The sequence below is a fragment of the Dipteris shenzhenensis genome, chromosome 8 (genome assembly GCF_047967505.1).
Source record: "Dipteris shenzhenensis isolate YYH24624 ecotype China chromosome 8, Dip_SZ_1.0, whole genome shotgun sequence".
NCBI classification, from domain to species: domain Eukaryota; kingdom Viridiplantae; phylum Streptophyta; class Polypodiopsida; order Gleicheniales; family Dipteridaceae; genus Dipteris; species Dipteris shenzhenensis.
In genome coordinates, this window is record NC_141603.1 from 7,865,495 (window position 1) to 7,892,183 (window position 26,689).

The 26,689-nt window shown below is 46.9% G+C and overlaps 1 protein-coding gene across 6 annotated transcripts in view; it reads right to left on the reverse strand.

The window, feature by feature from the left end:
- LOC147899047 (NADH dehydrogenase ubiquinone 1 alpha subcomplex subunit) overlaps positions 1-24,733 on the reverse strand; it is a 67,235-nt gene extending 42,502 nt beyond the window's left edge. The window contains exons 1-2 of one of the 6 annotated variants that reach the window (XM_087378377.1): positions 24,526-24,729; positions 7,818-7,938 (exon numbers count right to left, since the gene is read on the reverse strand). In XM_087378377.1, the coding sequence (XP_087234503.1) occupies positions 7,818-7,916 (99 nt within the window). In that variant the 5' untranslated portion in view covers positions 7,917-7,938; positions 24,526-24,729. Of the gene's footprint in view, positions 1-7,817; positions 7,939-24,447 lie in introns of all 6 variants that reach the window. The other 5 variants (XM_087378374.1, XM_087378375.1, XM_087378373.1 and 2 more) reach the window with 5 other exon arrangements.
- Positions 24,734-26,689: the final 1,956 nt, after the last annotated feature.

Genomic DNA, 26,689 nt, shown 5'->3' on the forward strand with positions numbered 1-26,689 from the left:
TGAAAGCGGTTATGTTGGGATCGGTTGATTCGGTGATTCGTTCAATTGATTGTTAATAACTAATGTAATTGGCGGCTTGAGTCCAAGTGATGGAACTCATAGCGAGGATTGGAGTTAGTGCGAGGGTACCGATCGAGGTGTCGCACAACGCATTATATATGGCCATGGGCCAATTTTGTATTTACTTTATTATTGCAAGTTTGAGCAATATATTTTGGAATGGACATAATTCAATTTTGGGCCCTAAGATGGCTATGTAAAGCAAATCCCTCATTTTGGAAGAGAGGGATAATTTTGGCTCCTTGGTGCATTTATGAAATATCATAAATACTCTAGATGAGAAAGCCTGAGCCACTCATCTAGGGGGGGAGATTGTTGTACCCAGTCTGCTGTCGTTTTCGTGCTGTGATTGTGTTCTTCTTCTCCAATTGATTAAGTGGTGAATTTGTGTTGAAGAGAATTACCTTTTAGTTTCACAGGGCATACAAGGATAGGTACTGATGTCAGGGCATCCTTAAATTCCTGGAAGCTGTTCTCTGCAAGGGCTGTCCAAAACAAGGCCTCTTTCTTTAGCTGGTCAGTAAGAGGTGCAGCAATTTCTGCAATGTTTAATGAACCTCTTGTAAAAGGATGCTAGTCCAAGGAATCCCTTAGCTGTGTAATATTAGTGGGTGTGGGCCAATCCTTTACACACTTCACTTTCTTGGGATCTGCCCTTATTCCCTGGCTGCTTACCAAATGGCTCAGATACTCAACTTCATCTGCCATGAAGGTACACTTGCTGGCCTTTGAAAATAATTGGTGTGCCCACAACAATTCCAAAACCCACCTTACATGCAGTAAATGCTCTTCCTTGGACTTGCTGTAGACTCATATATCATCAAAGAATACCATAACACATAGGCTGCAGGATGTAATTTCAAAAGAGCTTGGAAGATTACAGGAGCATTGCGAAGGCCAAAGACCATTACCTTGACTTCATAGACACCCCTTCAGCACGCCTTCCTCCTTCATCCTCATATGATGATATCCTAAAGCTTAGCCTAGGTCATCCAAAAGGTCATCAATCCTGGGAATAGGGAAGTGGTTCTTGACATTGATTTTATTGAAGTCCCTATAGTCAATATACATTATAAAGGAACCATCCTTCTTCTTCACCAAAAGTACAGGGAAGAAAAAAGGAGATTGGCTGTGGGAATAAAGTTTCAATCCAATAGCTCCTTAACTTGGTTTGCCAATTCCTCTCTCCCTGCCCTTGAGAGCCTATAAGGTGCTTTGTTCACAGATTTGACCCTGGCTCCAGCACGATAGAGAGGTCAATGTCGACCTTGGGTGGAAGATGCTGGGGCAAATCAGTAAATATATTTGAGAACTCTTTGCCATCTCATCCTGAGACGTATCCAAATAACCTGGGGCATCAAACAAATCCTCGTCATCTGAGAGGTCAATGATCATGCTGAGCTTGGCAGTACCACTATTGCGCATCTTGCACACATTCATGTGCTCAGGAGTCCATTTCTCGCCACATTTAAAACATAAGTTGGCCTTCTTTCTGCTGTCCATTATTGCCCGTGTATGCTGTTTTATCTCAGCCTGCTCATTTCCAGCAGTAGGCTTGCCTCTAGGCTTGGCATCAGGATACCTGTAAGGCCTGGCATACGGCATCTTACTATCCGAGACAGTAGGAAAGCGAGGAAATGGTGCTGCTGCAGATTTCTTGTCAGTCCACTCAGCAAACTTAGGCTTCGACTCACTATCATACCCCATAGCATGCGAGCTGCCCATGGCATTTCTGTGCTTGCCTGCATATTTAAGCTCAAATACTTCTGCAAGCTGAGCTGCCCTCTCAATTGTTTGAGGGTTATGTGCCTTCACATCTACAGCGAGAGAAGAACTTAAACCATGGATGAAACGCAGCAGCTTTCCCTTTTCAGATACGTCTTGCACAAACAGGGAAAGCCTCCAAAAACGTTGCAAGTACTCTTGGACCGTACCGGTATGTGACAAGGCATAAAATTCAGCCAAGTATTGATCCAATACAAGTGGAGATACAAATGTAGTGACCATCAATTCTTTGAAACCCCTCCAAGTGGTTGGTTCCTGAGGCGAATCCCTCATGTATCGCCACCATGTGTGGGCATAGTCTTGCATATGCATACTTGCAAAAATGATGCGCTCCTCCTCAGACTTGGGGTAGAAGCGAAAATAGTCTTCTAGCTTCGTGAGCCACACACCTCCAACTCATTGGGAGTGCGAGTGTCCCCTTCACTGTGAGTTTGTCCTTCATATCCTTGACTGCATAATTCTTGTGTGTGTAGCCTCCAGAAGTGCGCCATCACGCTTGAGGTTCACATAATCAAAGAAGGGCATCTCAAGTTTGATGGCCTCAAGTAAGCTGCTGCCATCTGATTCACTAGTTGCGTCTGGCTATATGTGCTCACTGGCGGAGCGATAGGTGCATGAACTCCAGGCTGGGTCTCTCTGCCAAATGCATCTCTCCAGAATGATGGCATACCAAAGGGCTGAGAAGAGGACTGACCTCTCTCCCCAGGGTGTGGGCTGCCATATAAACCCAAGCCAACTCCAGGCATACTTGCTGGTGCGGTGAAAGGAGCACTAGCCTGATGCACACCAACGGGTCGGCCCAAAAGAGACGGCTCAGCCTGCATAGATGCAGAAAGCTGAGAGCCAAAAGATGGCCTGACATCCTACAAGAAGGTGCTCTGTGGCACAGAAAATGCATCATCTATGTCCAGATAATCCCTAAGCTGGGGTACATGCAATGGTCCAGAAGACTAATGCTCATAGGCACGACGAGCATCTAACATAAAACCCCTGCGTGGAGCAAACAAAACATCCTGACTGTCTGAATGGTCCCCGTGGGGTGCGGGCTGCTTACCCTTATCCTGCATAACAATGGCAGATGTGATCTGCTGACCACTCTGATGTCCCATCTAGACAAGAGTTGTATCCTGCATAGCCGTGGCTGTGGTAAGCTGTTGGCTGAACTCCTGTCCTATCTGGCGGAGAGCACTCTGAAGCATAGAGGAAAGGGCATCCAGAAACTGCATCTGCGCTGCGTGCACTTCCCGGAATGCAAGAGAGAGAGGCTGAGTGGAAGGAACCTCTGCACCACCAGTGGATGCAACCACTGTGGCAGGCACTTGCTCATACTGAGCAGCCTCATCAGAGTCATGCGATATATCACGAGGAACACACTTCGGTACCATGGTGACTAGCCCTGGAGAGAGAGCTCGAATGTAGGCAAGGAGAAATGGATAACAAAAGCCTTGCTGTAATGAACCCCGGAGATAGTGTGTGGAAAACACAAAAATGTCGATGGAGAGGCTCAAAAGAAAGGTCGTCGAAGAAGCTTCAAAACGGAGCCAAAATGGCTCCAAACGAGCTCTGAAAGGCCCCTAAAAAGAGGTTGAAAGTGAACTTTTTTTTTTTTTGGGGGGGGGGGGGGGGGGTCCCCTAAGTCACCTAGGACAGTTAGTACAGCGATAACCTAAGACTCCTAAGGCAGTTAGGACTGTTGGTTAGTCTAACCTAACCAACCCATGAGATACTCAACCCTAGTTAGTTTGACCCAACCTAACCAAAACAAACTAACTAAACCTAAACAAAGTAACTCAACCCACTCACTAGCTAGACCTAACCAAACCTAAACTAACCTAACCAAGTAACTAACCTAGCCCAACCTAAACCCCAACTAGCTGAACCTTAGCAATTGCTAAGGTCTCCAACGGCGCAGCGCCGACGAAAGGGTGGCGTCAACGGGCGCAACATGGGCGGAGAAGGCACGGGCGCGACGTGGGCGCCAGAGGGCGCGGGTTGCAAGCACGACGACGGGATGGTGGCAGGTTATGGCGGCTGACAGGCTAAGGGCCTGAGCAAGGATGGGCTGCAGATCGAGACCGTTGGGTACACCCTTGCAGAGCAGCTCCTAAACAGACGGGCTGCTCACGATCGATTTGTCTGGCAGTCGCGTACTGTCTTGGGAACAAGAAGCCCTTTTTGAGCTCATGAAAGCGTGTATTTTGATGCAGCATTAACAGAGAGTCACTTTTTTGGTACATGTTTTCGGGAGACCCAGTTGTAGAGTTGCTTGGCAAATGCTATCTCCTGTCACAGCTTGATGATTCTGAAGTCCTTGGTGATGCTAGTGTCGAAACTTGTTGGCCTTGTGCGACTGGCATGTGCGCTGCTCGTTTGCTAGCTTAGCACACAAGTCTTTTATTGCACATAAGTCGGTCATTGTTACATCCCTGTTTGAGTGTTATCGGTTGGTGGTGGCGTAGTATTGGGATTTGGAATGAAGGATGAAGGCGAAGCAAAGGTGCCAGAGATCGGGGCTCTGATACCAATGTAGAGAAGGGGTAGGGACAGATTTGGAGAAAGGGGGATAGAGGAGCAGAAGGGAGAGAGAGAGAGAGGGGAAGAGGGAGAGGAAAGGGTACGAGAGAGAGAATGGGGTAGGAAAGAGAGGGAGAGGGAGTGCCCACGCTCACTCACTCTCTCTCTCTTCCCTAGGAAGGAGGAAGGGAGAGTAGATCGGATTAGATGTCACATCAAAAAGTACATAGTAGGGGATGGATGGAGACTTATATAGTCCCTCCACATTTTCCCCCTAAAGGGCCTCTAACTGGGCCTCTTTTTCCCCTTCATTACATTACACATAAATTGTACAACATTGCCGTTTCTCGTTTCGCCGTTTCGGCTCGGCCTAGAAACTCTATTTTTGGCGTTTCTGGCGTTTCTGTTTCCCCCGTTTCTGTTTCGGCATGCAACGATGCAGCTAATATGTGGACGAGCCTGTTTTGAACGAATCCCTTCAAAACGAGAGTTTGAGCTCCTTTACAGCCCATAATAGCATCTATGGATATACCTAGATGAGTCCAGGCGCATGCCCAAACTCATCCTCTAAAAACACAACATAGTGCAGTTTGAATCTCATGATAGTCACTCAGAAAGATGAAAACCATAAACTCCATCATGCATAGCAAGGACTAGCTACTATGACATCCCCACTAACGTCATCAGCGCGCAACAGTGGGTGTAGACAATAGTATAAACATATGCTCTAACAAATACAAATCCACACATCCACACATACTTGAGCATCCATTTATACAAAACCTTTGTATTGAGTTTCTGTCGGCACTCAGAAGGTGAAGGGCAGACTCAGCCATGACGAAGGCTAGCACTAAAGGAGAACGCTAATCGAAAGGATATGCTGAACAGTTCAGCATGTGCATCATAATAAATCTCATCATCCTATGCACAAGGATGTGATCAGAAATTCTGTCATTAAGAGAGTAGTCATAAGCAACTTCAATATTCCATTGCTTACCAGCACGTGGACATTTACACGGTCATGAGATTCCATTTCTGTTACAGCTTCATCAGAGGCTGAGTCCTCATTAACCTCTATAATCATGCTGAGTTTAGCCTTGCATTTGCTCCTATGATCCAGGGACCATTTCTCTCCACAAAGGTAACATAGGTTCTTCTCTTTCCTCTCCTCCATAAGAGCTTGAGAGAAAATTTTAACTAACTTCTCTTTCTTATCTTCCTCGCTTGGTGGCTTAGGCACGGCCTTGAGATCATCAGCTTTAGGGTGTCCCACGGTACTACCATATGTAAAAGGAAGCCTAGGAATAGAGGGGATTGATGCTGATACCACTAGCTTCTGGTCCAAGGGAGTGCTAGACAGACACAACTGCATGTCACTCACTGGCTTCTACACGTTTGAGTCGGAAATTTTGATTGTACCTTGTCTTATAGCCAATGTATCTTGCTTTCTTTCTCAACACTTTGTACCATGGAAAGCACTCACGCAACACTCGCACTTTGAGAACAAACACAAGCATCCAAATAAGGAACAAACTGGAAGAGTATTGTTGCTTACTACGATGGAAGAAATGGCAGTTCCTTGTGTGACACAAGCAAGAACTCTTGAGCATTTAGTACAATAGTAACCATGAATTTTGCTTAAAACTCTCAAAAACGAGATCACGATGTCCTATCCAAAATCCTCATCTTGTAACCTAAATTGCAAAACATCCCCTGCGTTACTAGTTCGCACTTTTCACCACAAATAGAGAAATTCCAAAACAGTAAGGCCAAGGATAATGAAGGCCTTCAATTCCAAACCAATGGTTACGGGATACTTGCTCCAATCTTGGTCAAGCTTTTTCATGAGGGCTTTTCGCAAAGCCTTTCCCACCTCTTGGACCATCATTCCAATCATCCGGGCAAGGGATTCCATGGACACAGGCAACAACGAAACCGTCATGGTTGACCACTTGATATATGGGTCAGGACTTTAGATGCACATCAGTGACTAAACTGAGCATCTGGGCATGCACACGACCAGTCAAGTAGAGTCTAGACAAGGTTGTTCTAAACTAAATAAGATCTTCACTCTTGGAGCTTTCATAAAGAAGGCAGGACAACGAAAGAAAGATTATGTTTCTACTTTGAGAATTTTCATAAGAACTTCAACAATATGTTTCTACTTTGTAGCCTTTCACAAGGCCTTCAGCTCTATACCACAAGCTCAAACAAAGATGCTACCCTATGTGGGCCCTTTACATTGATGAGCTAGCCTCTTTTGTGGATACATTGGGTAGACATCCCCACCTTGCTCTATGCAGATCACATCATGTTGACCTCAGACACAACAAAAGGACTATAGATACAATTGGCAGCTCTATATGTTTTTGTGAGAGCTAGCATATGAAATTTGAAGGTTTCATTCTCCCTTGCAATGTCTACCTTCACCCAAGTTCACCATGAAACCAATAACATAAGTTCACTTCACCACAAAAGTATGCATCACTAGGGAGACTTGAGCAACAAGTTTCCAAGCACTTTCAACACCTTAATACGATCCTTTTCAACTTTGTAGTTAGAGCAACCCTTTATGCAACAGCCTTTTGGGAAAAAGACCTCAAAGAGGATGAGGGACAAGCTTCTCGAGGTTACAGGTCATGATGCTTTCCGCATGATTCATAGAAGCAGTGTACTCAAGACGCCATTATACTCCTCTTCACACAAAAGCTTATGTATGCCATTATACTCCATAGATGCTCCCTTCTTGCACCTAAAATAGTAGGAGATCCAGCAAGTCATATACATTTAGCAAACATGGGTATCCCCACCATAGCAACATGCCACTAAAATAGCCTTCTAAGAGAGCCTAGCTACCAAGCGAAGGTGGCATCATTCAAGCACAGGAATACCTACGATAGCGGATAGCTTCTACTCGTAGCATCTAAGATGGAATGTTGTGGCTCTTGCTCAATTTAACTTGTCGTTTCTCCTACCAATAAGATCATTTCTTGGCTTGCCTAGAAGGATCCATTCTTGAATCATGAGGTGCTCTTCAAGAATCACCTTTAATGAATTTAAAAAAAATTTCGGGCATCCAGTAAAGAGAGGTCCTAGATCATTTGGTCACTATGAGTACGACACCCACCCTTTCTACAAGTGCAACATAGCCTCTTGCAAGTTTAGTGGCCCGAATTAGCTTGCATTTCCTGATTATATCATCATTGGGACTTCCAAAAAAATAATTTAAAAGCCACCTTCCAAGTCTTGAAACCACACATCTTTGAACAACCTTAAGCAAGGGCTAATCACATGCTACAATGGTTAACAACAATTCAACATGTTCAACGACATATACTACGAACTACAAAAAGAGACCCTAAAATTTGAGAAGATGCAAATAAAGACGTGATTTTTTCCTTTCAAAGCTCAAGACCATTGTGCGTCTATGTCGTGCTTAAGACTAACTAAGATACTACCTTTCCATACGTATACGTATGAATGGCACCTTGTGCTGAGCCCATGATGACAATCATCCCGCAAATGATGCCCATGGGAAGCAAAGATTCCCACCACATTTTGGTCACCTACAACAAGCTTCTGCATGTACAAAAGTGTCAAGCCATTAAAAAATTCCACAACATGCTTGTAATTAATAAGCATCAACCTTCTTGCACATTTGGAGCTAATAAATTATAGACACAGACAAAATAGCAAAGAGCACCATGTCACGATCTGTGACGTATTCCTTTCTCTATATCTAGACTTATGGATGGCTTGATGAATGGACACTTGTGGAAGGGTATGCCCTTTCGACGATACACTTCCTATGAGGCACAACCCTTCACAAGAGACATTCCTATTGTAATGTACCCTCTCATCAAGGGTCACACCCTTCACAAGGGGTACACACCTCTTCATGCACATACACTTTGAAGTACACACCTTTTCATGTGTGACTCTTCCCTTAGCACATTTCTAAATATAGTAAATCTAGGATTTCTTACAGTGGTATCAGAGCAAATTTCGCTCCTGCCTGTAGGAAATGCCCTCCACCTTCTAGCGCCTATCTGATACATCTCTTTCCGCTAGAAGGATATCTGTGCACATTGTGCATGGAAGAGATGGGGAGAATGAGCGTAAAAATTTTTAGCGCCAACCCTACCTAAAGTCATCAATGGCCTCTCCATCTCCCACACATCACGAGTTGATGTGAATGGACACGACAAAAATCGTGTCTTTTCACGTGCTTGGGCTGTCCCAAAACCAAGGGACGCACCTTTTCCACCATCGGACACATCTTTTGATGAAGAGTCTTGACTCCTCACCCAAGGGACACACCCCATCGTGGCAAAAAGGACACACCTATTCATGTGGGGACACCCCTTTTAAAAACAGGGACACACCCCTTCATGAAAAGGTGCACCTATTCCAAGGGTCACACCCCTTCGAATAGGCACACCTTTTGGAACCAAGCACCTTATATAAAAGGGTACCTAGAGGGGTTAAAAAGGAAAACCCAGCCCCCAACCTTAGGTCTACCCTAGATTACCCAAGGGTCAAATAAACCCACCCTTTAAATTTTTTGGGCAACCACCCAACGTAGGCAGCACAAACGAAAAGACAAAAGGGACGATCCATTTCAACGCCCGTACAGATTTTTGTCAAACAGGTTGGCCTGCCTGCGCAGCCCCTGCCCTCACCATTTCGCTGCCCTGCTCCCCTCGCCATATGCAGCCCCTAGCCTCGCCAGTTTTCGGCCCTGGTTCCCTGCCAGCCTGCAGCGCTAGATCAGCGTCAGCCTGCCATATCTGCCGCAAATCAGCCTTGGAAGCTGCAGCCTGGTTTCGCCAGCCTCCATCGTGATCCAGCCTGCAGCCTTTGACGCCTTTTATCGCGATCCAGCCTGCAGCCTGTTTCGCCATTGACAGCCTGCCCTCCCCCCTTGTTTCGCCACCTTATCTGCCAGTTCAGCAGCGGTTCGCCCTCCTATCGCGATGAAGACAGCCTGTTAAATGTGCCCTGTTCCTGTTTTCCAATCCGGACCAGCCAGGCCCAGATTTGCTCCTTGCAACCCACTGCAACAAGGACCTCCGGACAGAAATCTGCAGGCCTTTTCTACACAACAAATTTGCAGATTACATCAATGCCAGATGGATTCTTTCCATTCTACTTTTAAGGATTCTCTTGTCATTATCCAATTACAGCAAATGAAAGACGCTCCCTTAAAGCATGGAAACCCCTGGTAATTCACCCGGCCTTTCAAGGACACCTCGGGCATCATCTACCACACAATATCGTGTTCAGATTGCACAACCAGACCATTTCGGAGCTTTGGCATCGTGGTTCTTCTGCGTCACGTGCCCTCCTAGTGATTTGGACCACATCCTATACCTTCTGCATGAGGCACCTCAGTTACATTACTTCCTCAGCACAGTCCAGGTTGTGTTCCACGAGACACGAAGATACCAAGAATCCGATATTCCTCAAGAGTTTACTGTCCATCTTTGGAGAGATTTTTACCCCTCAGCTTCAGCATCTCCAGGGGTACTCTCCACCTCCTTCAGCTCCCACATATCCTCCCATACAGGTTGTACCTTCCCCAAGACAGTATTTACACTCTGAAGGCACTCCTTCTCCTGGATATCCTCCACTCCCGACAGCAGCTCCTTATCCCTTCTCAGATCCGTGGACTCTGCAATCTACTCCTGTACTCTCACGAGCAGTAAAACCCATTTCGGCATCACCAGTGTTACCTCAGACAGGATCTCCTTTACCAGATTTCCACGGGTGGTTCCATCCTGCCTCGCCTGCCCCCTCCAACATGAGCAACCTTAGGGAGCAGCCCGAATCTTCTTCCAGGAATGGTACAAACTAGAGCGCAGGTTCGTGCTTTTCTCACGGGGACCTTAGATATGTCGCAACGCTCGCGTGCAGCCTCTCCAAAGATCAAAGACTCAAGTCCAAAAAAGACCCCTAAAGTCAACATACAAGGCGAAACACTACTGCAACTTCAAATTTCCCAGCTTCAGGACAGCATCTCCGACTTGGTCCAGAAAGTCCAACAACTCCAAGATTCTCGCAGTACCACACATAGAGAGGATGACGTGACGCAACCAGACGACTATGCGGATTCATTCCCACCAGAGGTAGAAAACACTGAACTCCGTGCCCTCTATCGTTTACTCCAAGCTTCCAAAACTAAAAGACTTGACATCAAACTTCCGGAAGCCTACACTGGTCAACGCAATTGCCGAACAATTGACCAATGGCTCACAAAATTGCGCATGTATTTTGATACTGTTGACCTCACTGAAGGCAAAAAGATCGCCTTGGCAGCCTCCCTCCTCAAGGATACAGCTTTTCTATGGTGGCAAAGACGCTTAAAGGACGGCAAAAGTGTGTTAACCTGGGAACGTTTTGAACACATGCTCCGTAAGCAGTTCATACCTGCCAATGCGGACTTCCAAGCACGTTCAAAACTCCGACAATTGGAGCAAACAAGCTCCCTGTCTTCCTACATCTCTCAGTTCATCACATTGGTGCTGGAGATTGATGGTTTAACTGAGGATGATCAGGCCTAAATCCCTCGTTACGCATTGATGTCCTTAAAGCAAACATCACCACCACAGCTGGCGCTATTGCTTACGCAGAGCGCATACATTTTCCAAAACACAGGGAAGCAGAGTGCTAATCGCACACAAAACTCTACTATGGCCAAAGGTGCTCGCCCTCAAGATAACCTCAGGTTTCGAAAAAACTCGGGTCATCAAGGTCAGCGACAGTCTCGAGATCCCCAGAAGTCTCAGAAATCGTATGCTGGATTCCAATAGAAGCACTCCTCCAAGGATCGCGCCTCTTCTTCTTCACAAAGTCATTACCAACATCCCCAACATAAAGGTGCGGCCACTGACAAGAAGAACAACTCCAGCACAAAAGGACTTTGTACCATCTGCACAGGCGACCATAGATGGTTCGATTGTTCCAAGCGACCAAAGCAAAATTCCAATATGGAACCTAGCACTTCCCAAACAGAAGATGCTACCCCAGCACAAGACAAGAAAGGCAAAGCTGTTTGAATGGCGAATACCATCCACCTGATCCTTGCCAGCAACCCCAAACCTTCCCTGGCCACTCAAGTACTTTGTGTTCAAGGATCGATTCGTGAAACAACGGTCACTATCCTCATCGACAGTGGCTGCTCTCATAACTTCCTAGCTAGTTCTATGGTCGACAAACTTCGGTTGACCACCAGTCCTAGTCTCATGGACTATCAGATTGAACTCGCAAATGGAACTACCTTCTTGTGCAACACCAGGATCAAAAACTTGTCTTTTCGCATCCAACATTATACGGACAAGTTGAACTTCGACATCATGCCTCTTTCTCGGTACGATGTCATACTTGGACAACAGTGACTCTATGACTATGATCCATCAATCAGTTTTCGCAGCCATACTATCCAGTTCGTCCACCAGGGAAAACTTATTGAGCTAGCTGGTTCTAGGGACTCTCCTTCAACCCCAGTTGCCTCTGCTCTACAAGTAAAGAAGTGGGTTCGTAAACGTCAAGTAAAGACTTCACTTCTATTGGTTACGGAAGTAGAGGAGACACCAACAAAGGATCCTCCTGAATACCTCAACCAACCTTTTTTCCAGCCCTACCTGGATATTTTTCCACAGGAATTGACAAAGCAGTTACCACCTCGATGACCAATGGATCACCCAATCGAACTTATTCCCGGCAGTAATCCACCGTCGAAACCTCCTTATCACGTTTCTTACACTCAAAATGAAGAAATCCAAAGATAGGTGGCCGAACTACTCGACAAAGGTCACATTCGGCCCAGTCGCAGCCCTTTCGGATCTCCTATACTACTTGTGGAAAAAAAGAATAAGTCAATGCGCCTCTGCATTGACTACCGAGCCCTCAACAAGCTCACTATCAAAAACAAGTATCCATTGCCTCGCATCGATGACCTCTTCGATCAACTTGTACACGCAACACAATTCTCAAAGATTGATCTTCGTTCAGGTTATCATCAAATTTGCATACAAGAAGGCGATGAGTACAAGACAGCTTTTCGAGCAAAGTATGGACACTATGAATGTTTGGTCATGCCTTTTGGGTTAAACAATGCCCCGGCCACATTCATGACACTAATGAACGACATCTTCAGGCCTTTCCTCGATAAGTTCGTCATCGTTTACCTCGATGACATCCTCGTTTTCAGCAGATCCCTACATGAGCATAAACAACATCTTCACCAAGTTTTTGAAGTTCTCCGCGCAAATTCTCTCTACATCAACATTGAGAAGAGTGAGTTCTTCAAGACCCAACTCAAATATTTGGGACATGTTATTCCAGCTCAAGGCATCTCTGTGGATCCCAAGAAGGTCGAGGTAATCCAAAATTGGCCTACTCCTAAGAATGTTCACGATGTCCGCTCTTTTCTCGGATTGGCAAACTTCTACCATACAAAGGTGTATCAGTTTTCCGAAATCGCAGCTCCTATGTCTGAATTATTGAAAAGCATAGCAGTTTTTCAGTGGCTTCCCGAAACCGAGTATAGTTTCCAAAACTCAAGCAAGCACTCACTACCACACCAGTTATGGCTATTGCTGACCCAAACCTTCCATTTGAGGTCATGACCGACGCTTCCGACATCGCTACAGAAGCAGTCTTGATGCAAGAAGGCAGAGTAATTGCTTTTGAAAGCCATAAACATTCTGATAAGGAGTTTCTTGCCGTTGTACATGCTTATCGCTCTTGGAAACATTATCTCATGGGAGCCGACTCGGTGGTTAAGACAGACCATCACTCTTTAAAGTATATCTTTACTCAGCCAGTCATGAACACTCGACAAGCACGCTGGGTTGAGTTTCTAGCCAACTTTCACATGACCATTGAGTACATTCCAGGACTACGCAATGTAGTTGCAGATGCTCTCAGCAGGTTAACTCTAGCATCAGCTATGGTAATCTCTACATTATCTGTGGATGTTCCGAATTCATTCAAAGGTAAGTATTTCAATGATAAAGACTTCGGCACAGCAATACAAGTTCTTTCAAAAGATCAACCTTCGACTTCCGAACAGAAGATTTTCTCATCCTATTCTTATACGGACGACCTTCTGTATTATCAAGATCGCGTCTGTGTACCACATGACAAGGATGTTCGACGTCTTTTGTTAAAAGAGCATCATGTAGTTCCTTATGCTGCCCATCCAGGCATCAACAAGACTTATAGGTTACTCAGTACAACATACTTCTAGCCTCATATGAAAAGCGACGTCATCAAAATGGTTACATCTTGCTTATCTTGTCAACAAATGAAAGCAAGCCGACGACTTCCAACAGGACTTCTTCAGCCTCTTCCAGTTCCAACTGAAAGGTGGGAAAGTATTTCCATGGATTTCATTACAACACTACCACGATCCTCAAAAGGTAACACTCAGATTATGGTAATTGTTGATCGATTGTCCAAAATGGCACACTTTGTTGCTTGCAAAAGCAGTGCACAGGCTCCGGACATCGCCAAACTCTTCAAACAACACATCTTCCGACACCATGGATTGCCCAAGAACATCATATCCGACAAAGATCCTAAGTTTACCAGTCACTTTTGGATTTCACTGTTCGAATCTTTGGGAACAACTCTACTGTTCAGTTCAGCCTACCACCCAGAATCAGATGGCCAGACTGAAAGAGTCAACCAAGTTCTGGAAGAAATGCTTCGACATTATATTCAGTCACGCCTAGCAGCTTGGGAAGAGTATCTACCACTCCTTGAGTTTGGTTATAATAACTCTTTCCATAGTGCCATCAGCATGACTCCATTCCACGCAGCTTATGGACACACTCCGATCGTACCAACGAATTTTGTACTTCAACATCGAGTGGCCCTAGCTAATCAATTGGTTCAAGAAATGCAAGACATTCTACTCCAAGTCAGGGATCATATGCGAAAAGCGCAAGAGCGGTATCAGCGGTCTGCCAACAAACATAGACGTCACCTGGAATTTGACACTGGTGACATGGTGCTATTATTTGTAGCCCCACATCGCTATAAGACGGTCAAGTCTGTGTTTCCTAAGTTGCGACCAAGATACTATGGACCTTTCCGGATCATCAAGAAAATTCACCTTTAAGTTACAAATTGGAATTACCACCATCATGGGGTAAAATCCATCCGACATTTCATATTTCTTGGCTAAAGACGTACATTCCAGGCGATGAAGCAGTTCCTCCTGCAGGTGATTATGTCCCAGAAATCGAAGACGATTATGTTCTCCTTATTCCTGAGCGTATTCTGGACCATCCACAGCAAGAGACTCGACATCGACTTATCACGGAATTCCTTGTTCTTTGGCGAGATCTGGACGACTCCGACGCTGCTTGGCAATCTGATGAAGACTTACAGCAGTACCCTGACTTTTTTTTTTTTTCGCAAAAAGTAGTGCTAGTTATATTACTTGAGAGCGAGAGTACAAGAAGGCCTAAAGGCCAGCGGGCTGTAATCACAAAACGGATTCAGCCCGAGGACTCAAAATGCTAAATACAAGCCTCTTAGGGCATAATCATCGGAGAGTGGACAAACAGCCACGGTGGAGGGGCGTAATGCCACTGAAGACTCTGAGTGGAGTGCTGGAAGAACAACTCCCGGTGGTCCCAGTCGCGAAGAAAACGTCGTCTCTTTTCCTTCCCTGCCCGGGACTCTCCCTGAATCTGATCCCACTGACCCTTGAGCGTGTGAATGATCGTGCTCCAGATATCTGCTAGGGTCTGGGTAGTAGAAGTTTTCTGAGCTCCTACAGTCTGCGCGCATCTGGAAGTCCAGATATGCCAGCCTGCGATGCTCCCTATGATCTCCCAAACTGGGTGCCGAGGCATCGCTCCTGCATCTGTCTCTGTCAGATGCCAAGGGAAGCTGTCCATGTATGCCCAGGTGGCCTGCGTGATGAAAAAGACGGGATCCTGTCTAGAGAACTCATAGGCCAAGTGAAGTCCCGGCTCAGTGCTGCACCAGCAAACGGCTCCCCAAGTGATCGGTCCTAGCTCGGGTGTAGCCCTCGCTAAGATCCCCATGATTCCCTTCCAAACCGTCTGCGCATGCGAGCAGCTCCAAAGGCAATGCTTCAGGGACGACTCCTCCTGAAAACACATCTGGCACTGCCCCTCCTGCCCCATCTGTCTCAGCCAGCTGCCAACTGGAAGCCCCTTGTGTGCCACCATCCAAAGGAAGTAGGAGATCTTCCTCGGACGCCAGCTAGCCCAAGTCTTCCAGAAAGTGCGAAGAAAGACCAAGGATATCCCTTGGGCATACCACCTATGTGCCTGTGTGGGTAGCCCACGCTGGAGAGCCCCAAGCGCACGCCGACCCCTGCGTGCACTGTAAGAAAAGAAGGGGGTAGGGTACTCTGAGGTCTCCGATGGTGGCCAACGCCACTCCCCTGGGTCCCACTCCACCTCTGTCAAGGAACGGCCCTCCCATATCCAGAGTCTCCAATCCTGGTCCTGCATAATCAGGGGGTCTATATGCCACGTCTTCCCTTGCAGCCCTACAATGCGGAGGCGCTGCCAGGGAAGCTGGGGGTCGATCACGGCCTCTCTGCTCTGTAGGCGACTGTCATCAGTGATGGAGAAGAAGTGTACCGAGGAGTCCGAGAAGAGGCCTGCCACCACCAAAGGAATGCCTCGTGGAGTGAACTGTCCTAGCCACCTCTCATCTCCCGGGAAGAGCTATCCGATGACTACGGGAATCCTCCAGCCTGCAGGGATGGCAGCATCAATCTCCGCTCGTCGAGCCTGGATCCCACGTGCCATACCTACTGCTGCTGCCAGCTCGCCTGGGCTCAGCTGACTGTAGACGTCCCTCCAAACCCGGAGCAAGCGCGCGGGCCCACACGCCCAGAGCGCCCAAGGGATATGGGATCTCTCTCCAAGCTGACGACCTGTATCATCTGTCACCTGGCTGTTCCAGATCAGGGGCTGTCTGTCTATCTCCTCTCGGCAACTAGTGGGAAAGGCTGTGTCGCAACTTCCTCCAGACCGAGATGAGGCTACGGAGGAAGGGGGAGTAGGGGTGAGTCAAAGGAGCTGAAGTGAAGATCCATCGGATAGAAGGCTGCCAAACACCCCCTCTCTGGGGAGTACACGCACTGAGACCATGCTGTAGCAAGAGCTTCCACGTCTGCCCTCCTGGGGTCAGACTGCGGATGACTAGCTTGCCAAGAAGTGCCTGACTCTGCAGTTCTGGATCTATGATGCCGAGGCCGCCCTCTGCCTGGGGGAGAATGACCGTCTGCCAGGCGACCCTAGCTCTGGTGCCGGAACCGTCTGAACCAGACCATAGGAAGTTCCGCACCAGTCTCCTCAGCTGGGCTACACAAGACCTCGAGAAACACCAGCAAGAGGCCACATACCAAGCAGTGGCAAGAAGGACCTGGTTGACCACAAGGGCCCTGCCTGCCAAGGAAAGCGGAGCCGTGCTCCAGAAAGCAAGCTTTCGTCATATGGAGGCTAGGACCGGCAAGAACTGCTGAGCCGGTGTGATGTCTAGGCCGACCTAGAATCCCAGGTAACGTGTCGTCTGTCCTCTAGGGATCCAACGAAACCCCAGGAAAATACCCCACTGTGAGCTGGCTCCCGGATCCGTAAGAAAACCAACTGACTTATGCCAGTTGATTTTCGCTCCAGCCGCAAGGCAAAAAATCTCTAGGGACAGTCTCACTCGCTCCAGTGACTCGACATCATCCTGCACATATAGGACTGTGTCGTCTGCATACTCGGAGTCCAGAAGCTCTGCATCATCTCGAATAGGGAGACGCATCCCGCGAAGACCAGTGGTACGGGCTCGAAGGAAGTGTGTCATGGCCTCCGCAAAAAATAGGAAGAGGTAAGGCGCTAATGGACAGCCCTGACGCACTGAGCGCTCGAGTGTGAATCTCTCCCCCATCCTCCCGCTAATGATAACCCGACTGGAGGCCGATCTGTAAAGGCTAGCAATACCTCTGATCCACTCGTCCGGGAAACCAAACCGAGAGAGTGTACCTTCCAAGAAGGACCAGTCTACCCCATCGTACGCTTTCTCAAAGTCGAGAAGGAGTATGGCAAGGTGCTGGCCACTGTGCTGGGCCCATTCCGTCGCCTCTGAGAAAGTGAAGATGTTGTCCAAGATGCTGCGATCTTGGACAAAACCAGTCTGGGTATCATGAATCAAGTCGTGTAGCAGGGGGCGGATGCGGCTGCTGATCATCTTGGCGAGGATTTTGTAGGCGGTCGGGAGGAGGGTGATTGGGCGCCACTGTCTGATCTCCTGGCGGTCCCCCCCCTTTGGGGATGAGGCAAATCAGGCCTGTCGCAAGGCTCTCTGGCATCTGCCCGCTGGAGAAGATGTGCTGGAAGGCTGCGAGCAAGGGCCGGTGGATCTGCTCCCAAAAGGTGGTGAAGAAAGCTCTAGAGAGGCCATCCTCACCTGGGCATTTCTGCCCATCAATAGCGCTCACCGCATCCTGCATCTCCGCAACAGTGAAAGGGGCGAGAAGGGCGTCGCTCATGCTAGGCTGCACGAGCCGCGATGTAGATCTCCACACCCTGCAAATGCGGCCACGAGGGTCTGGGGGCTCCTGCTCGAACAATGATCTGTAGGAGTCTGTCGCTAAGTCCCGGACCTCGTCTGGATCTGTCCTGACACTACCATCCTGCGCCCTAAGAGAATGGAGTTGTTCCCCTGCTGACCTCTGTCCATGAGTCCTGAAGAACTCTCTGCACATCTTGTCGCCTTTCCTAGCCCAGAAGGACTTGGAAGCATGAAATGAAAACTCTGAGCGACGCTGGGTGATCTCCTCTAGCATGGCACGGGCCCGAGGAAGGGCCTCTCCCCTCCGCCGGGCCCGGAGGGATAGGCGAGGATGAGGTCTGTGCTGGCTTCGGGGCTGCAGGTGGCGCAGGTGGAGGGGGGGGATCCCTCTGGATCATGCTCGAGGAAGAGAGTGGAGCGGAAACCACTGGTGCGGAGGGGGATCCTGGAGGGGGTGGGGGTCGGAGAATCGAGGAGGAGGGGGGAGGGGGGGGAGGGCAGGGTGAAGGATGAGGGGGAGGCTGGCTGACCTTCTCCTTTCCCTTCTCCTTCCCCTTCCCGGACTGCTAATGAGTAGGGACCATCGGAGAGGGCTCTTGCTGTAGATGGGCAGGTTTTTTAGGGCCTGCTTTGTTTCCCTTCCGTTTTCGTTTGACCTCCGTCCAGCCTTCCCCTTCGGGAGGGGATGTCGCTGGCTGGTGCGGAGTATCCTGAGTTGCCTGAACGGGGGTCCTCTGAGGTTCTGTACCCGTGAAGCGAGGACATGAGCGAGCCTGGTGCCCGAAGCCATGGCATCTCATACACTGGTTTGGGCGACCAGTGACCAAAATGCGCTGCGTTACCACACCTGTGTCTGTCTCTATCTCGAACTCCGAGGGGATGCTCTGTGGATCAAGGACTGCAACTTTGACACGTGGCACCCCTTGGGCTGCCACCGCATCAACGTAGGTGTCCTGCATAGGCCAACCAAAGTGCGCCCCCAGGTCCTTGATGATCGGGCGAAGCTCTGTTGCGAGACCTGGGAAGATAAGGGTAACTGGATGGCGAGGAATACGAAATCGAAGTCCGCTACACTAAAACCCCTGTACCATGGGACCATGAGGATGATCTTCCCACCCACAGAAGTAGGGGATCACCTGACCATGTCTCTCGCAGCCTGTGCTAAGGAGAGCTTAAGCCAAATGATGCCACGTCCCATGAGTGCAACCTCCTCAATGTGACTGTCCTCGAGGTAGAGGGTGGACTGCAACCAGTCCCTGATGTCTGCTCGTGAAGGGGAGTAGCCAATGACTCGCCCATAAACTGATGTCTGGGAGAAATCCGTGGCGGCCTGCTTCACCAAGGAGACCTGGTGCTCTGTCAATGTAACGCGATAGGCTGATGGAGGGGGGAGGTCCGTCTGGGCCACCGGTTCCGGGCATGTAGCCGCCATATCGCTTGACTAACTGCGAACTCCCGAGGCGGGGGAAGGGAAAGGAAACGGAAGGGGAGAGGTATGGGAAACGGGGGGAAGAAGGTGGGGACTAAAGGGATGACGGGGGAAGAGGAGGAGAAAGAGAGGGGGGTGAGGTGAGTGGAGCGGAGCGAGGCGGGGTGAGGTGAGGTGAGCGGAGCGAGGCGAGGTGAGGTGAGGTGAGCGGAGCGAGGCGGGGTGAGGTGAGTGGAGCGTGGCGGGGTGAGGTGAGTGGAGAGGGGGTGAGGTGAGCGGAGCGGACAGCAAGGCAATTGACCAGAGAGCTCAAGAAGAAACATGCCCTCTATGCATTGAATGTGTCAGTATCTCAAGGCGATAGCATTCCCCATGTCGAGGATTGTTATATGCAGCAGTTGCTCTCGGAGTTTGCTGATTATTTGCTGATATGCCATCCCAATTGCCTCCCAAGAGAGATGTGGATCTTCTTTAAACCTTTAGCGAGGAATTAGCGCTATGCACCATAAAATGAGAAAGGAGATGAGGGTAGAGAGAGAATAGAGTCGACAACCGATTGGGTCACTGTACCCATTGAGGGCCCCCCCCCAACCAGGGGAGAATTCACTTTATACTAGGAGAACTGAAAGATGCAAATAACACTCTTCGAGAGAGCACGGAAACGCACTTCTGAAGAGTACACTGTGCACACGTCTGGCAGACCCAAAGATTTGAGAGGCAACTCCAACCAATACCGAGACCTTGATGCTGTCCACACTGACAATGTAGGGCACTTCTTCAAGGCAAGGAAGAGGCTTGTGCTGTACACCGGGATGCAGGGTTACTACGTGAGTGAGCGTGAAAGCTAGGAGTAATAGAAACTAAAAGAGAGCTGAGATATGACTGAGATACACAGCTGAGAACTGAGCTGTGCAAACTGTAAAAGATAACTGAAAAAAGCTGCTGAAACAGTACCCAAACCTTGCTCCGTTTGCTGGTCCAACGCCCTACTGACAGGCATGTACTTCTCCCATAGATGGCTGAACTGATGGCCAAGGGACTGTGGCTGATCCAGGCCAGAATAGAAGGCACAGAGGCTGCTCTAAGGGCTGAAGACTGGCTGAAGGAGTGCTGAAGGCTGGAGGGCTACTGAGTGAGGAATGAGGGCAAGGGCCCTTTTTATAGGGCTGGCTGGAAGCTGTAAACAGCCGACTGAGTCAGGCTGATTTACAGGTTGGATGGCTTGGTTTCCAGCCTACAAATAGCCCCTCCTAACTCATTTGCCAGGGGATTTTTGGGCAGCCTTTGCAAGCTGCCTTTTCTTACTGTCCCTGGACAAGGGGTCACAGCATACGACAAAATCTCCTATTAGGGAACTATAATGCACTTGTCGATGTAGCCAAGTGTAGGGGTGCATGTGACAATAACTATGACATCCCCGCTGATGTCATCAACGCACAACAGTGGGTGTAGACCATAGTATAAACATATGCTCTCACACATACAATCCACACACCCACACATACTTCAGCATCCATTTATACAAAGTCTTTGTACTGAGTTTCTGTGGGCACTCCAAAGGTGAAGGGCAAACTCAGCCATGACAAAGGCTAGCACTAAAGGAGAAGGCTAACCAAAAGTAGTCCAAAATCTCTTCATTCAAGCTACAACTGCTTGTGAAGACTAAAACGATTTCATTTTAGTCTCTCCAAGATAAGCATCTAAATCTAGCTGATAGGGCAACGCACCACTTAAGATAGAAAGAATTATCGTCGCAAAACCAGCAGGCCGCAACATGGACGAAAACTTCACAAGGTGAAATTTGCATGTCCGCTAATACGGCAGAAGTATATACCTAGATGAGTCCAGGAACATGCCCAAACTCATCCTCTTAAAACACAACATAGTGCAGTTTCAATCTCATGATAGTCACTCATAAGGTTGAAAACCATATGCTGTCAATACTCTATCCTTTGAGTAAGGTTCTCTTGTGTGGTCTGCATCATTGAGTGTGTGAGACGCAGCTGTTCCTATTCCGCATAAGTTGTGAGGTTAAAGTGATTCTAACTTTCATTTCTAACAAACTTGACCTTCATGATACTAGCCACATTACGTCCTGCGTGGATATAACATGCCCCTCTTATGCACTCAATGGATTTGAACCCACTCAGCCAATGAACTTGGATCAAGGGATATGAAGATACCATTCGCCCAAGATTTTTCGCAGCACCCTGAGGAGATTTTGAAGTCTAATCGAGACATATTAAAGCAGCACAAGAAACTATGAAAAATTATGCTGTCTAAAAAGGAACCCTAAATGTTTTTTAGGAAGAAGAGTGCGTCTACTTAAGCTTGCAGCCCTTCAGCAAGTCTTCTCATAGGTTGAGAAGCTTGCACGGAGATATTATGGACCATTCAAGATCATCAATAAAAGAGGAGCTGCTCAAATTGCACCTAGTTGCAGAATGCATAGAGTGTTTAATATGCTAAATGAATGTCGGTCTTTTGGTTCCTACCTCTTCCAAGTACCACCCATGCATGAGGATGGATCCCTCCTGCTTGAACCTGGGGCAATTCTAGGGCATAGAAGCAGAAAAATTAGAAATGGAAATTGAGTGACTGAGTATTTGATAAAGTGGAAAGGGTTACCTGCTTGCGATAACTCCTGAGATCCTCATTCTTTTCTTGAACAATAGCACAATATATGGACTTGATTCATATTTAGGGGGGGAAAGCTTGACGGGGGGGGGGGGGGGGGGGGTATCATATCCTAGAAGGCCGGATAACTCATGGGTTGCCAAGTCTTTCCTTGAACAACGGCCCATTATATGGACTTTATTCATATTTGGGGGCAAAAATGCTTAAAATAGGGGGGGTATTGTATCTTGGGCTGTGGGGGGGGTATCATATGCTAGTGTGGCGACATGCCCTCAAGAGGATTGGCAGGAAGATCAGAATATGCCGATCATAGCAACAGCTAATTGCAAGTCGGACAGACTTATATGGATCACAAAAGTTGAGAAAAGCTCCAAGTTAAAAAAATTCACCCAAAAGCATTGAAAGGTGCTTACTTTCCATTGTGTTTAAGGAAATATACATTTGGGATTGATAGTGCATCCTAGGTACAAAATCACTTGCACAAAAATCTGCAAAACCTCTTCCACCGAAAGAAATCTCTACTATACATTTTGGTTTGACAGTGCATTGTAGGTACAGAATCACTAGCAATGATCTACAAAAATATTTCCACTAAAAGAAAGCACTTACTCTAGATCCCTTGCAATAAAAAAACAAAAGTTTTTATTTATGCATAATTTGGCCTTTTGGGCACTAGAATTGAGAGGGGAATCATTACTTCAATAATGAAATGAAAAGCTTGAAAAGCATGAGAAGCTCAAAATTAAAAAACAAAAACAAAAAGCAATACTACCCTTGACACCCCTAACTCTTACACTCATATCCCATCCCTGATACTGACTAAAGAATTTTGATTTTTTCCAGACTAGGGGGATATAAACAGAGTTCAAGTTATTCTAGCTTAATTTATAGGGTTTTTTACTTGTAAAGAAAGTATTAACCACAAAAGGGATTATCAACCTCTGTGCCATAAAAGCTGGGTCTCTCTTAAGTAAATAATGACTTGGTGGGGTAAATCTCAATTCTAGAAGTAGGGAATCTGACCTTAATTCAGGTTTTCATTTTCGCGATCGACACGCTCGGGAGTTCCCTCATCCTACTCCTAGAGCTAGGACCACGGTCCTTGTTTGCTGTCTACTCAAGCTTTAACTCTATCTTAGGGTCTACTGGCGTAGGGTCTCTGCTACAACATTCTAATTTTAGCAGGTTTGGAAGACTCCTGATTAAAGTCCATGTAAGTATTTTTTCACCTAATGAAAGTATTAAAAATTTGACAATTATATTTCTGTTTGCTATCTCCATTCTACTACTATCTCAATCCCTATCTATTTGCATCCACTCTCCCACATTACACTCTAAAGTTTTATCATAAGGACCGAGTGAGGTAGGTATCCAATGACTATAATGTGTTGAAACCGACAATCAGCCCCACAAAACATTGTCATACCTGTGTTGATCACATATCCCAATTTCTCTCACGTTAACTATCACAAGTCATCTTATAGGGATCTTGTGCTTCACTGACCATGGGACAAACAGCAGGTTTGCCAACAACCAATCTGAACAACTGAGAGCAGATCAGAAATTTCACAGCTCAAAAAAGGAAGGGCCTCAACTAATTCTAGCGTTCAAAAGGTATAATGAATTCAAAGTACCGCTTCTGTTTGATTTCATTGTTGAATGCCTAGGTTTATTCCTATCATATACACTAACCAGCCCTAAAGCAGGTGCGAGAACATAATGAATATAGGGATATTCCAGCATTCCTGCTTATACATTTATATACACATAATTCCTATGACCTCTGCAAAGGCGGTTACACGACTCAATTAAGAAGGCTCGACAAGAATCAGAGTTGTAACGAGACCATCCCTCTACTAAGCATGATGTCTTCACCATGACTGGAAACTAGACATGTAAGAGCATATACATTGCTGCGGTAGAAAATCTGAACTTTTATTTGATGCCACCTGTCCTTCGCAATTTCCCAGATTGTTTAAAATCCAAATAACTGAAAAGCCTCCTATTTGCCTGGTGTGACTTATATGCGCTCTGGGTTCGACTGGGACACTTTGATTGTTTTTACAAACAGCCTCACTTCCCTCCGCCGCGCTGTTCATACAGTCTTAACCACAAAAAGAGCTTCCTCCTCTCCACGGTCAAACAAGCCCCACCCTAGCCTCCAAACTTTAACCTTCATTCCTGTTCAACAATGAGCTTGATGATGCCCTTTAACTCATCCGGTTTGAGATCATAAACCTACGGCTTGGTTTTCCCCAATTCAATAGTTGGAAAGCGGATGCGTCCTTCTGTGCTCGGTCCTTTACACGTAAATCACAACGCAGCAACAAACGCGTACAAGAAGGGATCCAATTAAACTGCGCTCAATGAATCACGGCACAGAGATTTCAGTGTGAAAAATCATATTCGTTCAGGTCTTACGACCCGGGAGGCCTTTTCTTCCAAGCAAAGCAGAAACGCACACAGCCGCAATCCACTGAAGCGCCTCGAACTCTCTCGTCCCCGATGGATAACGTCGTAAGGGAATGGAGTTGGAGTACCTGAATGATTGGCGGAATGCTGTAGCGAGTGCTCCTTCGATAACAATGAATTTGCCTTAGGTTCTTACTTGAAGAGGCCACACCTGATTAGCACATAATTAATATACAAACTCTAGATTAACGTCAAAAGTTTACACGAATGGACTCGTGGCCATGGCCAATCTTCTTCGTGCCTCTTGTCATCACTCAATTGCTCATCTCTTGCCTTACAAGTGCTTTGTTTTCTATCACTAGTGACGTCTTTTCATATGGAGAACATGGGAATGAAGGATTTTTGGGAGCGGGGCCATGTTTGGGGAGTTTGTGGTGATTGCTTTGGGATTAATGCTCTCTCTCTCTCTCTCTCTCTCTCTCTCTCTCTCTCTACACCACACATACACATATCATTTGGTGATGGCTCATATTTGTCATGCTCCCTTATTTCATAGAGGTGCATTTCTATATGGATGATAGCATAGTGGCTAGTTGCTTGTCACCAAAGTGGGTGAATTGAAAACAATGGGTGTCACTATAAAGTTTCACTTTGGTGATGATAGAGTGCCCAATTGGCTATGTTCCCTCTCATAGGTTTGTCTCTTGTCTAAATGGAAGTGCATTTCTATTCGGATGATCACATAGTGGCTAGTTGCTTGTCAAGTGGATAGAAAGCAATGGGTGTCACTTTGAAGTTTCACTGTTGCGGATTCATCATATGATCATATGTGCATAGCACTAACACATAGAGTGCTAAAAGACACAAGGGTTGGAAACCCTAACCCTAACCTTAAAAGGGTTTGTATATTTTATTATTTTCAACTAATCTATAGTACACTTAGTCATTTATGGTGTGCTCTCTAGCTCTGCCCTCTCTCCTCATCACCTTTCCATATTTGTTCATGGTATCAGAGCATGGTTGTACCTTCCACTAAGGTGCCATCCCTGTGAGAGTCTGAGATTTCATGAGTGTTCATTCTTTCATTCCGTTGATGAGATATATTTTTGCCCATTTTCGTTGATTCTTGAGAGATTTCTTGAGTGTTTGTGAGTTGATTTCATCTAGTGATTGAGGGAGAGAGTCTCTAATCTCTGTGAGAAATAGAAAGAGAGAGATGCTTTCAAAGAGAGATAGGAGTCCAATTGATTCACAAAGATATTCAATTGCACTGAGTGTCACATATCTTCTTGTGAGAGTCTATTGAGAGAGATGGCTCTATGAGTGCGAGTTACTATTCTAGAGCCTTGACTTGCCTATCTTATTCTAGAGCCTCGACCTGCTCTAGCTAAGGCTCTCTACTGCTACATTTGTGTTGTCAACATACTCGACTCAAGACGAGATTCAAAGAAGGCAAGAGCTACTCAGCCGATCAGCTACCACAAATAGAGCATCAAAACTAGCATGCAAGCACACAACGCCACCGACAACACCAATACTTAGCGTCGCAACCACCAACGACAAAGTAAAGCTCTACATCAAATAGTGATAGCAACTCAAGCTTTAGTGCTCCAACCAATGCTAGACTATACCACAACACACTACGCAGTAGCGCCCAAGCCAAACATTTGCAACTCTCCAACCAACAGCATGCACACAAACGCCCACAGGCCAAAGAGAATGCAGCTGACTCACACAACCATGTAAGCGACAACACCCATTGCAACCAACCTAGCAAGGCAACACAACACAACAAACTGTGCTGACCTAAAGTGCAAGCAATACGACCAAAGTGACGCTAGGCAGTACATAGCTCCTACAACCAACCACAAGCAAGGCCTTGACGATGACCTAGAACTGCGACTACAACAATCAACGTAATGTAACACATGCACCAATAACCCACACAACTAAGACTCCTACAACTACAACTAAGGCAACCATCTACAGCGATTGTCAGCCTATGAGAAGGCAACAGCAATGACTCCATCAACAACAACAGCCCGACAACGGTGTAATGCATAAAACCACCCATGGGACAGACATAGACCCAAAGCCCATCGGACTGTAGTGGCAATTCATCGACGAAGAAGTCTAGAATAATCGCAAAATCTTGAGAGATTCCAACAAAATCTTCTCAAGATTTCGAATAAGTCTTATCATCCTCTCATACACACGTGGCACCACATAACACAAGCGCGTGGTAGTCTATCTACCATGTCATCAACCGTTTGGGTCACGCTCACATTTGCC